A 17,838-nucleotide genomic window follows, 5' to 3' on the forward strand; every position below is an offset into this window, starting at 1 on the left:
GAAATAATGGCTAAGGGATTGGTTTAATTAATGCCTGATGGAATGGGTGAATTAATGTCTGAGAGAATATGTGCAGGAGTGGCTGAGGCTATATTAATGGCTGAGAGAATACGGGATTTACTACCTGAAGAAATAGTTTAATGGCCGAGAGAATGTGTAAAAACGTCTTGGGTTGGCTGAATTAATGGGTGAGAGATTTCAAAGGAAAGAGGTGGATGTGACTGATGGAATGAATGAACTAATGGCCAAGGTACAAGGTGATTTAATGATGGCAGGACTGGGTGAACTGGGGGCTTATGACTGAACTCAGCAGCAGAAGGAGCGGGTGATTTAACAACTTAAGTAAATGGGTTAGTGGCTGAGATAATGCGAAACTAATAGCTGAGAGAATGGGTGAATTAATAGCCGATGGAAAGTTTGTATTAGGCCTGAGGGAATGTGTGAATTAATAGCATGAGGAAATGTGTGTTAATGACTGAGGGATTGGTTGGCTGAAGGAATGCCTGAAATATGGCTGAGGGAATGGTTGAAGTAATGGATATAGGAATGTGTGTCTTAATGACGGAGGGAATTAGTGTATCAAAGATTAAGGGAGGCCTCTTGCCTTCTGAGATGGCCCACCCTCTGTGGAGTGTTTCTGCCAAAGTCGCTCCCACTTTTCAAGATGGACCACACCCTGTCTATGGAATGTGTAACTAAATAAATCCACTTCTTACCTGTCAAACAAAAAATAGGCTGAGGGAATGGCTGAATTTATGGCTGAAAGAATGGTTGAAATAATACCTGAAGGAATTGGTGAACATGAGGTTATGAGGAAAATAATGGTTGAGCAAGTGGGTGGAACAATTCCTGAGGGATTGGATGTATTAGGCCTGGCAGAGTTGTCGTATTACTGGCTGAGAGTATGGCTGAATTAATGGCTGGAAGAACAGATGAATTAGTGGCTGAGGGTATAGGTGAATTAGTGGCTGAAGGAATGGGGGAATGAATGGCTGAGGGAAGGGGGGAATTAATGGCTTCGGGAATGTGTGACTTAGAGTGGAGGAAATGGGTGAGGATCTTTTCATATGGCATGAGGATATGGCTATATTAATGGGTGTGGGAATAGATTAATGGCTGAGGGAATGGGTGAATTAGGGCTGAGAGAATGCCTGAATTAATGGCTGATGAAATGGATGAATTAATGCATGCGGGTATGTGGTATTATAGATTGAAGGAATTGGTGTATCAAAGACTGTGGGAATGACAGAAATAATGCTGAGGGACTGCTTGAATTAATGGCTGAGGGAATGGTGGAAATAACAGCTGAAGGAATGGAAGAACAGTTCAGTCGCTCAGTTGTGTCCAACTCTTTGTGACCCCATGGACTGCAGCACGCCAGGCCTCCCTGTCCATCACCAACTCCCGGAGTTAACTCAGACTCATGTCCATTGAGTTGGTGATGCCATCCAACCATCTCATCCTCTGTCATCCCCTTCTCCTCCCACCTTCAATCTTTCCCAGCATCAAGGTCTTTTCCAATGAGTCAGTTCTTCGCATCAGGTGGCCAAAGTATTGGAGTTTCAGCTTCAGCATCAGTCCTTCCAATGAATATTCAGGATTGATTTCCTTTAGGATTGACTGGTTATCAATCAATATCCTGAGGTTATGAGTAAAATAACGATTGAGTGAATGGATGAATTAATTCCCGAGGGATTAGGTGTTAGACCTGGGGGAATTGGTGTAGTAATGGGTGAGGGTATAGGCTGGTGGAGTGCCTAAATTAATGCCAAACTGAGTGGGTGAATTAACGGAGACAGAAATGAGTGATTAATGGATGGGGAAATGTGTGTATTAATGATTGATGAAATTGATGTATCAAGGCTGTGGGAATGGCTGAAATAATGGCTTTATTAATGGCTGATGGGATGAGTGAATTAATGGGTGACGGAATGAGTAAATTACGAATTGAGGAATTTGGTGAATTAAATATGAAAGGAATAGATGTATTAGTGATGTGAAAATGGGTAAATTAGTGGTATAAGGGAATGGATATGGTAATGGACAAAAAGAATGGATATATCAGTGATTGAGGGAATAGATGAATTAATGGCTGAAAGAATGGGTGTGAAATGCCATGAGGGGATGAGTATGTTATAGATAAAGGAATAGGTATATTAATGGTTCAGAGAATGGATGTATTAATGGCCAAAGGAATAGGTGAATTAATGGTTGAGGGGATGGGTAAATTAGGTGGGTAGCAGGTGAACTAATTCCAAAGGAAATTAATTAATTGATGGCTGAGGGAATGAATGAATGAATAGCTGCAGGAATAGATGTATTAGAGACTGCAGGAATGGGTGAAATAATGGATGAGGAAATGAGTAAATTGTAAACCGAGGGAATTGGTAAATTACTGATAAATGAGAAGGGAACAGGTATATCAGTGATGGGGAAATGTGCGAATCCATGGCGTGAGGGAATGGGTGTATTAATGGATGAAAGAATGGTTGTATTAATGGCTGAGGGAATGTCTGAATTAAATGGCTGATGGAAAGGGTCAGCTAATGAGGAATGGATAAACAAATGTCTTAGGAAATGGGGGAATGTGCCTGATGGAACAGATGATCTAATGGTTGAGGGAATAGGTGAATTAATGGCAGAGGGAATGGGTAACTTAAAGGCTGAGGAATTGGCTGAGTTAATGACTGAGGGATTAACTGAATTAATGGTTAAGGGAATGGTTGGAATAACAGCTGAAGGAATTGGTGAAATAATGTCATATGGCTGTGAGGAAAATAATGTTGAGCAAATGGGTGTACTATTTCCTGAGAGATTGGGTGTATTAGGCCTGGCAGAATTGATGGATTTCTGAGCATATAGGTGAATTGGTGGCTGAAGGAATGGGTGAAGTCATGGCTCTGGGATTGGCCTAATTGATGACTAACTGCCTGGGTGACCTTGGACGTGGGGCAGCTCCTCTCGGCCTGCCATGTGCGCCGTCACAGCCACCTTGCAAAAATGGGCTCAATAAAGGACAGAAATGGTATGGACCTAACAGAAGCAGAAGATATTAAGAAGAGGTGGCAAGAATATACAGAAGAACTGTACAAAAAAGATGTTCACGACCAAGATAATCACGATGGTGTGATCAATGACCTAGAGCCAGACATCCTGGAATGTGAAGTCAAGTGGGCCTTAGAAAGCATCACTACGAACAAAGCTAGTGGAGGTGATGGAATTCCAGTGGGGCTATTCCAAATCCTGAAAGATGATGCTGTGAAAGTGCTGCACTCAATATGCCAGCAAATTTGGAAAACTCAGCAGTGGCCACAAGACTGGAAAAGGTCAGTGTTCATTCCAATCCCAAAGAAAGGCAATGCCAAAGAATGCTCAAACTACCTCACAATTGCACTCATCTCACATGCTAGTAAAGTAATGCTCAAAATTCTCCAAGCCAGGCTTCAGCAATATGTGAACCGTGAACTTCCAGATGTTCAAGTTGGTTTTAGAAAAGGCAGAGGAACCAGAGGTCAAATTGCCAACATCCTCTGGATCATGGAAAAAGCAAGAGAGTTCCAGAAAAAACATCTATTTCTGCTTTATTGACTATGCCAAAGCCTTTGACTCTGTGGATCACAATAAACTGTGGAAAATTCTAAGAGATGGGAATACCAGACCACCTGACCTGCCTCTTGAGAAACCTGTATGCAGGTCAGGAAGCAACAGTTAGAACTGGACATGGAACAACAGACTGGTTCCAAATAGGAAAAGGAGTACGTCAAGGCTGTATATTGTCACCCTGCTTATTTAACTTATATGCAGGGTACATCATGAGAAACGCTGGACTAGAAGAAGCACAAGCTGGAATCAAGATTGCCAGGAGAAATATCAATAACCTCAGATATGCAGATGACACCACCCTTATGGCAGAAAGTGAAGAAGAACTAAAGAGCCTCTTGATGAAGGTGAAAGAGGAGAGTGAAAAAATTGGCTTAAAGCTCAACATTCAGAAAACTAAGATCATGGCATCCGTTCCCATCACTTCATGGCAAATAGATGGGGAAACAGTGGAAACAGTGGCTGACTTTATTTTTCTGGGCTCCAAAATCACTGCATATGGTGATTGCAGCATGAAATTAAGATGCTTACTCCTTGAAAGGAAAGTTATGACCAACCTAGGTAGCATATTGAAAAGCAGAGACATTACTTTATCAACAAAGATCCTTCTAGTCAAGGCTATGGTTTTTCCAGTAGTCATGTATGGATGTGAGAGTTGGACTGTAAAGAAAGCTGAGCGCCAAAGAATTGATGCTTTTGAACTGTGGTGCTGGAGAAGACTCTTGAGAGTCCCTTGGACTGCAAGGAGATCCAACCAGTCCATCCTAAAGGAAATCAGTCCTGAATATTCATTGGAAGGACTGATGCTGAGGCTGAAACTCCAATACTTTGGCCACCTGATGGGAAGAGCTGACTCATTTGAAAAGACCCTGATGCTGGGAAAGATTGAGGGCAGGAGAAGGGGACAACAGAGGATGAGATGGTTAGATGGCATCACTGACTCAATGGACAGGGGTTTGGGTGAACTCCAAGAGTTGGTGATGGACAGGGAGGCCTGGTGTGCTGTGGTTCATGGGGTTGCAGAGAGTCGGGCATAACTGAACGACTGAACTGAACAGATACAGATAAATTTATGGCTGAGGGTTTAAGTGAATGACTGAGGGAATGAGTGAATTAATGGCTCAGGTATTAGATGAGTTAATGACTGAGGAATTCCTGATTTAATAGTTGAGGGAATGGGTGAATTAATGGAGGCAGTTGAGTCCATTAATGACTGAGGAAATGGTGTATTGAAGGCTGAGGGAATGGCTGAATTAAGTGCTGATAGAATGAGTATATAGTGGCCGAAGGAATAGGTCCCCTAATTTTTGTGGAAAAAGGTGAATTAATGGCTGAGCAACTGGGTAAACTTATCGCTAGGTGGATGAGGGTATTAAGGCTGGGGGAATTGGTGTATTAATGTTTGAAGGTGTAGCAAACTAATGGCTGACTGGGTGAATTAATGGCTCAGGTATTGGCTGAGTTAATAGCCGAAGGAATGCCTGATTTAATAGCTAAGGAAAAGGGTGAACTACTGGAGGCAGGATGGGTGAATTAATGGACGTAGGAATTGTATATTAATGACTGAGGGAATGGTGTATTAAAGGCTGAGGGAATGGGTGAACTAGTGGGTGTGGAATGGATTAATTAATGGCTGAGGGAGGGAAAAGGGAAAGTGAAGTCGGTCAGTTGTGTCTGACTCTTTGCGACCCCATGGACTGTAGCATACCGGGCTCCTCCGTCCATGGGATTTTCCTTGCAAAGGTACTGGAGTGGGTTGCCATTTCCTTCTCCAGAGGATCTTCCTTACCCAGGGATCGAACCCAGGTCTACTTGCATTGCAGGCAAACACTTTACCCCGTGAGCCACCAGGGAAGCTGAGGGAGAGGTTGAACTAATTCCTAAGGGAATCAGTGAACTAATGGCTGAGGATATGGATGAACTAATCTCTGAGCGAATGGGTATGTTAGCCATGAAAGAATTGGTGTATTAATGACTGAGGCAATGGGTGATAATGGCTGAGGGAATAGTTGAATAAACAGCAGATAACGTGTGAAACAGGGGCTTCCCTGGCGGCTCAGATGGCAAGGAATCTGCCTGCAATGTGGGAGACCTGGGTTTGCTCCCTGGGTCGGGACGATCCCCTGGAGGAGGGCATGGCAACTGACTCCAGTATTCTTGCCTGGAGAATCCCAGGGACGGGGGAGCCTGGCAGGCTACACTTCACAGCGTCTCAAAGAGTCGACAAGACTGAGTGAGTAGCGTGCACGCCGTGTGAAACAACAGCCGAGGGTTTGGCTGAATCAAGGGCTCTGGGAGTGGGTGATCTGATGTCTCAGTGGATAGGTGAATTAATACTTGAGGATATGGGGAAGTAATTCCTAAGGGAATCAGTGAATTAATGGCTGAGGGAATGGATGAATGAAATAGCTGCGGGAATAGGTGTGTTAGCAGCTGAAAGAATGGGTGAACTAATGTATGAGAAAAGGCTGATTTAATGGTGGAGAGAATTGATGAATTAGGAGCAGAGGAAATCTGTCAGTTAAAGCTGAGAGAATGCGTGAACTAAATGCTGAGTCCATGGGTGTGTTAGTGGATGAGAGAATGGGTGTGTTAGTGGGTGAAACAATGGCTGCAGTAAATGGCTCAGGCAGAGGGTGGGTTAATGGCTGAGTGAATGGGAACAGTAGAATCTAAAGGAATGGGTGAGCTAATGCCAGAGGGAATGAATCAATTACTGGCTGAGGGTGTAGGTGATTTAATGGTTCAGGGAATGGGTGGAACCAAGGCATGAGGTTCTGGGTGTATTAATGGAATGAGTGCATGGATGAATTCCTGGTGAATTAATGGTAAATGGTATGGGTGAATGAATGACTGAGGGAATGGGTGAATCAGTAGCTAAAAAAATGGATTAATTAATGGCTGAAGAAATTGGTGAATTAATAGCTGAGGGAATTTGTGTATTGGGGCTGAGAGAATGGGTGTATTAATGGCTGAGGGAATAGGTATAATAATGGTATGAAGGACTTGAATTAATGGCTAAGGGAATGTTTGAAATTATGGCTGAATGAATGGGTGAGGGAATGGTTGAATTAATGGCTGATGGAATGCCTGAATGAATGGCTGAGGGAATGGTTGAATGAATGGCTGATGGAATGCCTGAATGAATGGCTGAGGGAACGGCTGAATTAACACAAGGAAAGACTGAGGGAATAGGTGTATTAACGGAATGAGGGGATGAGTGTATCAGTGACTGAGGGAATGTGTGTATTAATGGCAGAGGAATTGGGGATATCTGTGGTGTAGGGAATGGGTAACTTTATTTTGACTGAGGGAGTGGGTGTATTAATGGAAGCATATGATGAGTGTTGGAGAAGGAACTGGCAACCCACTCCAGTATTCTTGCCTGGAGAATCCCAGGGACGGGGGAGCCTGGTGGGCTGCTGTCTATGGGGTTGCACAGAGTCGGACACGACTGAAGTGACAGCGGCAGCAGCAGCAGCATGATGAGTGTGGTGCATTAAAGCTTTGCGGGGTTCTGGGCGTGCCCATTCCTATGCCCCAGCCCCTGATACGTGCCCCGAACCTCTGATGCATGCCCACCCTCCACAGATGAACAGGAGACCACAGGTGCCATCAGCTACACGGTGGAGCTGAAACGCTATGGGGGCCCCCTGGGCATCACCATCTCAGGCACAGAGGAGCCTTTTGATCCCATCGTCATCTCGGGCCTCACCAAGCGTGGCCTGGCTGAGAGGTGAGCCAGGGACCTCATGGGGCAGGAGCCGAGCTTTGGGGTCAGTCAAAACTGGCTCTTAGCTTTGTTCCAGTATCGATGGTCTGGGGCCTGTCCTATCCCTCTCTGAACCTCAGTTCCTTAGATGGGGGCTAGCCCCTGGCAGCCATCCCGATTTCAGGTAAGTGCTGGATAAATCCCTCCCGGGCAGCTCAGTGGGTAAAGAATCTGCCTGCAATCCAGGAGACGCAGGATACCATCCAACCATCTCATTCTCTGTCATCCCCTTCTCCTCCTGCCTTCAATCTTTCCCAGCATCAGGGTCTTTTCAAATGAGTCAGCTCTTCTCATCAGGTGGCCAAAATATTGGAGTTTCAGCTTCAGCATCAGTCCTTCCAATGAATATTCAGGACTGATTTCCTTTAGGATTGACAAGTTGAATCTCCTTGCAGTCCAAGGGACTCTCAAGAGTCTTCTCCAACACCACAGTTCAAAAGCATCAATTTTTCAGCACTCAGCTTGAAAAGACCACATTAGTATTTGGTAGCTAATAAGAGGCATTCCAAACATCCTCAAAATTCATGCTGAACACTGGTTCCAGAACCTAACTTTAGAGCTGAGCAGGAAGAACCCCTCCCAGATAAAAGACTTGACATCTCTATTAACACAATCACTCTGTTTTGTTTTGTTTTTTATCCCCCACAGGTGGGTTTGCCTGGGGTTATCCAGGCTTGTGCTTTGGGTTTCCTGAGTTCCCAGAGGGCAGACCACCCCCCCACTTCAAGTCCCTAACTCCCATCCTGTACCCTGTGCCTCCTCCCCAGGACTGGCGCCATCCACGTTGGGGACCGTATCCTGGCCATCAACAGTGTTAGCCTCAAGGGCCGGCCCCTGAGCGAGGCCATCCACCTCCTGCAGGTGGCTGGTGAGACCGTCACCCTGAAGATCAAGAAGCAGCTAGACCGTGAGCCTCACCCCGCACCCTGGGGGCCGTCCAGCCCACTTAGGGACAGAGATCCCTCGGGCACTGTGGCCCGCTTCTTGGGCCCAGCCTCACAAGATGATTTGATTGCTCACCCCGAGGAGGTCCCTGGGACAATGAGGAGACAAGGCTCGGAGTGATGCGCCCAAGGTCACACAGCCACTGTGGAGCTCTCTGGGCCTGAGCCATGCTCGTCATCACCTCCCGCCTCGGCCTCCTGCCTCTTAAGGAGCCTGCTTGTTTTCCCTTCTGGCTGTCACTTATACGTTCCTCAGTTCCCCTGTGTTTATCCCCCACGCTTTGGTAGGGAGTGGACACGAGTCCAGACTTTGGAGCTCTCCTTTGAATCTGGGCTCCACTGTTGCCCACCATGTGACCTTGGGTGTGTGGTGCAGCCTTCCCAAAGCCTCAGTGTTCCCGTCTGTGAAATGGGTTTGCCCACTAGCCTGCCTCCCACCTCGTGTGTCCACTTGGTCACCCAGGGGCCTTTGATTCCCCAAACCGGGCTGAAGCAGGGAAACAGACTGGGTGGACATCTCTGTCTCCAAGGTCAGAAGCCAGTGGCGGTGACACCCGCTCTTCCTTCTAGGCCCCCTCACACCCCGCAAGTCGGGCAGCCTCAGCGAAGCCAGTGATGCGGATGAAGACCCGCCAGAGGCGCTGAAAGGCGGTCTGCTGGCAGCCCGATCCTCGCCCACTGTGCCCAGCGTGGACAGTGCTGTGGAGTCCTGGGGCGGCTCGGCCACAGAGGGTGGCTTTGGGGGCCCAGGTATCGCCTCGGACCCCTGGACAAGTGCTATGCTGTCTCTGAGCCTTTGCAGGGCCGCGCCCTCCCCCTGCCCCACCTCCTTGCTCCTCCTCTGCTGGCTCCATCCCTTAGGGACACTTCCTGATGGCAGAGCTGATTGGGCCCGGTCAGCCATTCTGACAGCCCCTCACCCTCAGAGCGTGGACCGCAGGCCTTCTTGGACTTTGATTGGCATCCATGGCACAAAGCTGCCCATTCAGATCTCCCCCATGAGGCTTGAGACTAAGGGGTCTGACTTCTGCCTCCTCCATTCCCAGCCCGATGGCCGGCACGCAGCAAGTGTTCAATGCTGATTGTATCCCATCAAAGACAGGAAGGCAGAAAGCCCCCTGCCGTCCCTCCTACGAGACCCACTTGGGAGGCCACTCCCCAGAACACACGCCCCCCTGCCCACTGCAAGTGGAGACCCATGGGCAGCCTTGGGGGACGTCTGAATCTTTGATCTCTGTGACCCAGAACCGCAGGGAACTCCCCAAGGCCCAGCTCAGGGAGAAATGGGGTGAGGCCTCGAGGCAGTCTCAGGGGCCCTTGGCCCTGGTCATCCCTCACTGCGTGTTTGCCCGCTCGGTTTCAGCTTCCCCACCTGCAGCCCTGGGTCAGCATCACCCCGCAGGGCAGGACCTTCAGGGGAGGGGGAAAGGGATGGTTAAGAGTGGACCCCTTCTCAGGCTTGGCCACGCTGAGCCCCATGGAGCTGGGACAGGGTCCTGGAGGCCTGGCATTCACTCTGCTGATGGTCACGGGGTTCTGGGGTAGGGGCCTGGGTGGTCCGGGTGGTCCGGCAAGCCTAGAGGAGGGAAAGACCTCTCTCCCAGGCCACCCAGCCAGGCTGGAGGTGGGGCAGGAAGGAGGGCCAGCAGAACACACGGAGAGGATGTTCGACACCCTCTCTCTCCCACCTCCAGGTTCCTACACTGCACAGACGGCAGCTCGGGCCATGACCCCCCAGGAGTGGCGGTCCAGCCGGCTGAGAAGCAGTCCCCCGCTGACCGAGCCCCGGAGGACGAGCTATACCCCAGGCCCTGCTGATGAGAGCGTCCCGGAGGAGGAGGAGGAGGACTGGGAGCCACCCACTAGGTCTGTGGGGGGCGGGGGGCACCCCAGGGGAGGAAGCAGGCTTGGCCTCTCGGCTGGGATGGGCTTAGGGAGCTGGTCCCTGTACCAGGGCGGTGGGCGTGATGGATGAGTCTCGTGTGGCCCCCAGGAGAGGCACCTCCCGGGAGAGGAGAGCAAGTGTGGGGCAGAGCCGTCTCCATTTCAGGAGGCTCAGGTAGGGGGCAGCGAGGCAGCCTGGTTGACTCCCCCACCCCACCCTACCCCACCCCACCCTGTGTCTGGTGATCGGCTCTTCTCAGAACCTGAGACGTTGAACCCGGACCCTCCCGACTTGGCCCAGATGGCAGTGGCCCTCCTGCGGGGACCACCCCCCCTGCCCCGGGGTGCCTGTGGTCACAAGCGCCAGCCCTGGGCTGTGGGTGTGATGGTGTTTGTGGTGGCGTCTTCGGAGGGATTCGGCTGCCCACGGCTCCTGCGAGGAGCGATCCCAAGGAGTCCCAGCCGCCCTCTTCCCACCTCCGTGCTTCAACCCGACCGTGCCTGCTGCCGAGAGTGCTGTCCCCTCCAGACCGGGCTCAAAGTCCCCTCCCCGCGGCAGGCTTCCCTGAGTCTCATAAGGAAGGCCTGCCTCCCTCCGCGGGAACCCACGGCCGTGCACACGAGCCCCCTGGTGGCTCTGGCCGCCTTGGGTCTGCCTGTTAACGACCTGGCTGTCGAGTCTTCTGCGTGGCACCCCTAGCTCAGCCTGGCACCCAGTAGCTGCTCACGCACACACGCCGTGAGATCAGGGCCCTCACCTTAGTCCCCTCCACGGCCCTGCGCCCAGGAGAAGGCCTGGCTCAGCGCGTCTGTAGAATGGACTTGAACGCAGCCCATGGCCTTCTCCGTCTTCCCATCTCTGAAGTGGGAAGGCGAGGGGGCCGCCTCATTTGTATCATCATCCTTGAGGCTGCCTAGGAGATGAAAGCCTGGGTGCCTTCCGGAGAGAGAGAGAGAGTGCTTTGCACACCACGGCACGCTCAATAACGGCCGGGGCTGTGTTGACAGAGAAGGGCGTTGCAGGCGGTGAAGCGTGAAAATGTGGCTCGTTGCGTTCTGATGGGACCCGAGTCTAGAGCGAGAAGGGGCCTGACCTCCTGTGATGGAAATTGAGGGCGGGGGGGCGGCCCTTCCCCCAGCCCAGACCCTCATCCTCATCCGTCCGTGTCCACGCTGGCTCCAGCTGTGTCTGTCACTGTCCTGCGATGCCTTGTGTCTGGGTGGGGAGGGGAGGCCAGGGGCTGTCCTCCGGGGCTGCACCATGGATCTCCTCTCTTGTCTGTCTCTCTGTCCGTCTGTCTGTCCGTCTGTCTCTCTCCCCAGGCGTCCTGTGTCACCGCTGTCCGCCCCGTCTCATCTGCCCCTGTTCTAGCCGCTCACCGCCAGTCCCGGTGGCCCCTCACTGCGTCTCCCCCCCATTCCGTGTCACCAGCCACTGCCCCGGGGCCCCAGCACTGCCGCCGAGGACAGCTGCCTTCCAGCCCGCCCGCCCGCCCACCCTCTGGCCCCCCCTGAGCCCAGCGCAGGGTCCCCAGGGCCTGGAAGACGCCTCAGACCCCTGCCCGCCTGCCCGCCCGCCGGGAGTTGACGCTCTCTGGTTCCTACGTTGCAGCCCAGCCCCTGGCCCCAGCCACGAGGAGGGCTTCTGGCGCACGTTCGGGGAAGCCCTCGAAGACCTGGAGTCGTGTGGTCAGTCAGAGCTGCTGAGGGAGCTGGAGGTACGGGCTTGGGCACCGCGGTGCGTGTGCCCGTGGGAGGCAACACGGTGGTGGGGCTGTGCTCCCGTGTAATGTGTGCAAGTGCACGCACCGGCGTCCTCCGGGGGAAGGTGCTGCACACATGCACGGATGGACACGTGTGCGACTGGGCACGTGCAGCTGCAAGCATGTTTGGAGCATGTGTGTGCATCGTGTGAGCACGCTCAGGCATGCACAGTGCAGTGTATCGTCACAACACATGTCCGGGTGTGCACATGTCAATGCATAAGGGCAGTTGTGTGTGTGTGTGTGCAGTACAGTGGTCTGGCATGGTTGTACGCATGCCCTGGGAAGCTTCTGGATGTCAGCATCGGTAACAGCAGGAAATGCGGGGCCGGGAGGTGAGTGTGGCTGCAGTGAGCTCCACGTCCCCCATGATGGGGCAGGCTGCATGGGGAGACCCGGGCTGGGGGTCCTACGGGTCACTCCTGGAGCGCCTTCCCGCTCCGAGATCAGTAATCTACACTCTCTTTATCTGTGCTTACGCCCTGTTTTTGCTCCTTGGATTTTTGATTGAGCTTTTTTTCTCTATTAGTCTTGCCAAGTACTTGGCTCATCAGAGAGTCAAGTTTTGTTCATTCTCTCTCACATTTCTTTGGTTTTTTGTTTACCCTTTTTCACATTTTGCTTCCATATTCCCTTCCTTCTACTTTACTTGTGTTTTAAGTCCTGATACTTTTCCTGGTTTCTCAACTCCTTAATATTCAATCTTTCTTGTTCCCTAAAATTTAAAGATACAAATTTAGCTGTAAGCCCTTGCTTGACTGCATCCCATAAACTCTAAGTTGTGGTACTTTTATGGTCTATTCAATTCCTAATATTTAAAAAATTTCCGTTGTGATTTTTGCTGAAGCCCTTTAATTACACTTCTAGAAGCGGGGTGTTTGATTTTGGAACTGCATATGTTTGGTTTTATTTTTTGATGCCAACTTTAAAACCCATTCACACTGGGTTGTGAAACTGCATTCGATTTGATACTAACTCTTGGGAGTTTTTGTAAGACTTCTTTCTTGGTGGCCAAGGACGTGATCAGCTTTAGTAACCGTTTTGGATACGCTTGCAAAAGTTTGCTGACGGCAGACAGAGCGGGAAGCGTCTGAGTGGAGGGCTGTGTCCCCTCAGGCGTCCATCATGACAGGCACCGTGCAGAGCGTGGCCCCGGAGGGCAGGCCCGGCCACCGGCCCTGGAGGAGGAGCCGGGAGCTGCGAGCCTCCCCCGAAGAGATGCAGGAGCTGCTGCTGCCAACGCCCGTGGAGATGCACAAGGTGGGCAGTGGGGCTCAGGGTGTGCGGGAGGCCGGGGCGCATGTCCCGATGCGGCCGCTGCTGGGACCCAGTCCTCTCCAGGCTTCATTCTCCTCCACCAGTAAAACACAAGAGTAGGTGGAAGGGAGAGTTTTCCAAAACTCCTGCCATTTGAGTGAAACATACACATATACATTCGTGCACTTGTGAGCGCACACGCACACACACACACACACACACACACACACACGTGATGCTTTTCTTTAAGTGGACTCACTTGTGAGCGCACACACACACACACACACACACACACACGTGATGCTTTTCTTTAAGTGGACTCACTTGTGAGCGCACACACACACACACACACACACACGCGCGATGCTTTTCTTTAAGTGGACTCACTTTTATCCCACTGAAGTGATTGTGTGTGTGAGTATATACAGTATATAAGCTTGTCGTATGTGTGTGTATGTATGTATGGCAGTGCTGGTTTAGTCGCTCAGTTGAGTCCAACTCTCTATGACCCCGTGGACTGTAGCCCGCCAGGCTCCTCTGTCCGTGGCATTCTCCAGGCAAGAGTACTGGAGTGGGTTGCCACTTCCTATTCCAGGGGATCTTCCCGACCCAGGGATCGCGTCTCCTGCATTGGCAGGCGGATTTCGTTACCGCTGCCGCCACCAGGGAAGCCCATGTGTGTGTACGCATGCATGTCGCTACCTTCAAGGAAAGGCCAGCATTTTTGTCAACTGTAGGCTATAGTCTAGGAAAATAAGATACACAGGAGCAAAGAGACCTCTGGCCCCATAATAGTCTTCAGGAGATTCTGAGCTCTTTGGTGGGCAGGGCAATGGGAAGTGTCAGAGGCTGGTGAGCGCACATGGCCACCCTACGGAGACGTGGTTCTGGAATGGAAGCGGGAAGACTGAAAAGAAATGGAAAGGAACTCTGTTCCCATGGCTTGCGCAGTGACCGAGTGCTGCAGACTGAGGGTCCCCAGAGGTCGGGGGGGCATCCAGGTGGGCTGGGGCTGAGTCCGAGAGGCATCCGATGCCAGCCCAAGGGACTTGGGCAACTGTGGGACGCTGGGGGAAGGTCAGGGCTCCAGAGGGCCCCTCCTCCTGCTGCTCCCAGGTGACGCTGCACAAGGACCCCGTGCGGAGTGACTTCGGTTTCAGCGTCTCAGACGGCCTCCTGGAGAAGGGCGTCTACGTGCACACCGTGCGGCCTGACGGGCCAGCCCAGCGTGGGGGTCTCCGGCCCTTTGACCGGCTTCTCCAGGTAATACCAGGGTGGGGATACTGTGATAGAGTGGTCTTCCCTAGCCCCAGGGTGGGGAGAAAGCCCAATGTCTACCCTGGCTGAGTGGCCTTGGGCAGGTGGCTTCCCATCTCTGAGAGCCAGCTGCTTCATCTGAGAGAAGGGGCTGACCGCACAGTTATATCAGTGAGGTTAGGCTAAGTTATGCTGCAGTAACAACCCCACATCTCAGTGGTTTTAAGTATGTCTTTCCTAAAATATTTTTATTTTAGTTTTGGCTGTGCTAGCTCTTGGCTGTGCTCAGGCTTTCTCTGGTGGGGTGCGTGGGCTTCTCACTGCGGTGGCTCCTCTCTGCAGAGCCCAGGCTCTAGGTGTGCTGGTGGCTTCCGTAGTTGGGGTGTGCAGGCTCTAGAGTGCTGGCTCAGTGGTTGTGGTACGCGGCTTAGTTGCCCTGCGGCATGTGGGATCTTCCTGGACCAGGGATTGAACCCAGGTCCCCTGCATCAGCGGGCAGATTCTTAACCACTGGACCAACAGAGAAGTCACCAAACCTCAGTGATTTAACGCACATGAACATTTATCTATCACCTCTCCTATATGTCCACCGCGGGTCTTATTCCACCTGGGCTTGGGAGGGTCCACCCTCTAGGAAATGCCCCAGACTCCATGGCAGCTAAGTCGTGCAACCTCACAGCAAGGGAGCCTGGGCAATGTGAGTGGGCACACCCTTGCTCATGCCCCTGCTGGGCAGGAGGCTCAGCGTGTGGTCTGCTTGTGATGTTAACAAACAGAGAGAAGGTGCAGGTGTTGGAGAGTGAAGGATGCGTGGAAGGGCTAAGAGAGTTAAATGGGAGTGCCCGCCTCTGGGCCAGTGTTCAGACTGACACGTGTCCGGGCCGGGCAGGGTCTGTGTGTTGGGAAGTCCTCACCCACTTGAGCCCAGGCTGAGTGGACGCCGTCTGCCCCATGGCTGTGCGTGTGTGCAGGTCAACCACGTCCGCACGCGGGACCTTGACTGCTGCCTGACCGTGCCGCTCCTGGCTGACGCGGGCGATGTCGTGGAGCTGATCATCAGCCGCAACCCGCTGGCCCAGACCAGCCGGTCCCCGCGAGCACCCGGCCCCAGCGGCCCACGGATGCTCTGAAGTTGGCCCGTGATCTGGACATCCAGGAAGATCCTGGCTCCCACGCCTGCAGCCGGACTGGAGAAGTGGCCACTCGCTTGTCCGTCTGTCATCAGGCAGGCTCGGACCGGACTTTGTCCTCCAGATCTGTGGTGGCAGGGGTCTGGGCCTGTTCCAGTGACATCGAGGTCTTTCTCCAACTGGACCTCTGAGATGTGCCAGGGTGGGGCGGAGCACCCAATAGAGGTGAAGGCAGGTTGCTCAGCCAGGAGTTAAGGGGCTACTCCAGGTCCCTGCAGGGCCCCTGGGAAGAGCGTCCAAGTGGGCACAGCTCAGCGCCACGCAGGGAGCGATCGCCCAGCAGAGCTGTGGAGCCGAGTGACTGCAGGGCAGGAGTGAGCTCCCTGTCTCAGGAGGTGAGCAAGAGGAGCCGATCCCAGCTGCGTGGTCGCAGGCAGGGATGTGCAGCTTCTCGGGGATGGTTAGTTTCCCCTCAGGGGAGCATCTAGGGTGAGGCTGGGAGCTACTTGATCTGGACGGCCTCCCGCCAGGAAAGATGGAAGGGGGCCAACCCCCTTCTCTCCAGAATCTGGGTCCAGGGCTCACCGGCACACCCTCCCATGCCGCACTCAGGAGACTTGGAGCTGGGGCGTCTCGAATCCCAGGCCCTCTGAGCAGTTCTTCCATTTCCGAGACTCTGGTCGAAGCCTCTGTGACTTGTGATCGCATTTCTGGGCCCGTTGGGTGAGCTTCACAAAGCGGGCTTCAGGCTGTCCATCTCTCCCTCTGCTTTCATCGGATGCGTGGCCATTGCCCGGTATGAGTGCACCCTTCTCAGCCCAGGCCCCTCAGGGCGGGAGGGAGTCGTTCTCGGACCGAAGAGCCAGGGGCATTCCCTTCCGCTGCTGTGACCGTGAAGATGGGGAACCGTGGAAACAGGATTCATGTGAGGGGATCCAGCTCCTCACCAGGCCGGCGGAGGAGGGGGCAGAAGCAGATGGAGAGACTGGAGGGGCGGGGGGAGACGGGCCATTCCTCCTCACTCCTGGGGGCAACAGTGTCCAAAGGGGTCATGGAGGGAAGTGGATTCTTGCTAGAAAATCTGGAAGCACCAGCATCGCTTAAAATGGTTTTCCTCATGTTCTGCTACCTTTGGGTTTGGAGAAGGGCCCGGGACATCTACCTGGAGGTCAGGACTGGGCCCCCCACCCCACCCCAGGGTTGGAGGTGGGCAGAAAGCATTCAGCCAGTTCTCTGGCCGTGCTTGGACCCTGCCCAGCTCTTAACAGGGTCCCAGGAAAACAGAGGCGCCGCCAGCCCGCACCTTCCTCCTCGCACCCTTGTGCCCCAGAGTAACGCTCTTCCCCTCAAGGGGCTCGGTGAGGACCCCAGAGCTGTGTTGTTTGCACACTGGGTCACTGCACGTTGCCACGTGCCCCCTGCGGGCTGACCCCTCTGCACGATTAGGGCGGGGACGGTCTCAGAGCCGGCTCTGCCTGTGGGAGGAAGATGCGCCCTGAACCTGGCCAGCCCCCCCATCCTCGGGCTGAGGCCTCCGCCACTCCCCCACACGTCTGCAGCCGGGCCCTGCGGGTAAGCCTCAGCCTCCTGGCTGCGGCCGGCCTTCTCATATGCAACATTCCTCTGTCTTCTCACGGGGACTGGTCACCCGCAGAATCCACGTTTCCTGACACCCGTCTCCCCAGCGAGCATCCTGCCTGCCTATGCATTTTCAGTACAGCCCCCCGCAACGTGCCCCTCCCAACCCTAAAAGCTGTATTTTTCTCTGGCTGAGATTAGAGCATATTCCTTGTAAAGTATTTTTCTACAAGGGGTTTTCTTAGGGCTCTCGGGAAGCACAACGTGACAAGGGGTGCCAGATCGTAAAGGCCGTTTGGGGTCTGTCTGGGGACACGTGTACAGACCCCCCCAAGTTGCAATGACTTGGAGGTTGGGTGGGAGATTGCTGTTGGGGTGATTTTTTTAAAAAATAAAACTATTTACAACCACCTGGATTAGGGTGCCTGCTGTAAAAAATAAATCATCGGCTTGCGATACCTCTCCCAATTACTGATGATGGTTTTCACAACACAAGGGAAAGTAATGTTAAAATTTTTATGGAACTGCAAAAGACCCAGAATTGTAAAAAGCAATCCCGAAGAGAAAGAACGTACGGCAAGGCATAAGCCTCCCAAACTTTACACAGCACTGCAAAGCTACGGTCATCAAAGCGGCATGCCGCTGTCAGAGAG

At 52.6% G+C, this 17,838-nt stretch overlaps 1 protein-coding gene across 6 annotated transcripts in view; it reads left to right on the forward strand.

Annotated features, from left to right (window-relative positions):
- The window catches only part of GRIP2 (glutamate receptor interacting protein 2), a 103,837-nt gene extending 86,236 nt beyond the window's left edge, over nt 1-17,601 (forward strand). For 5 of the 6 annotated variants that reach the window (XM_070776961.1, XM_070776963.1, XM_070776962.1 and 2 more), the window contains 8 exons: nt 7,192-7,336; nt 8,140-8,279; nt 8,887-9,066; nt 10,011-10,182; nt 11,813-11,918; nt 13,080-13,223; nt 14,337-14,483; nt 15,449-17,601. In XM_070776961.1, the coding sequence (XP_070633062.1) occupies nt 7,192-7,336; nt 8,140-8,279; nt 8,887-9,066; nt 10,011-10,182; nt 11,813-11,918; nt 13,080-13,223; nt 14,337-14,483; nt 15,449-15,607 (1,193 nt within the window). In that variant the 3' untranslated portion in view covers nt 15,608-17,601. Of the gene's footprint in view, nt 1-7,191; nt 7,337-8,139; nt 8,280-8,886; nt 9,067-10,010; nt 10,183-11,523; nt 11,697-11,812; nt 11,919-13,079; nt 13,224-14,336; nt 14,484-15,448 lie in introns of those variants that run through there. The other variant, XM_070776965.1, reaches the window with a different exon arrangement.
- Nucleotides 17,602-17,838: the final 237 nt, after the last annotated feature.

This window comes from Bos indicus, chromosome 22, assembly GCF_029378745.1.
Source record: "Bos indicus isolate NIAB-ARS_2022 breed Sahiwal x Tharparkar chromosome 22, NIAB-ARS_B.indTharparkar_mat_pri_1.0, whole genome shotgun sequence".
Lineage (NCBI taxonomy): Eukaryota > Metazoa > Chordata > Mammalia > Artiodactyla > Bovidae > Bos > Bos indicus.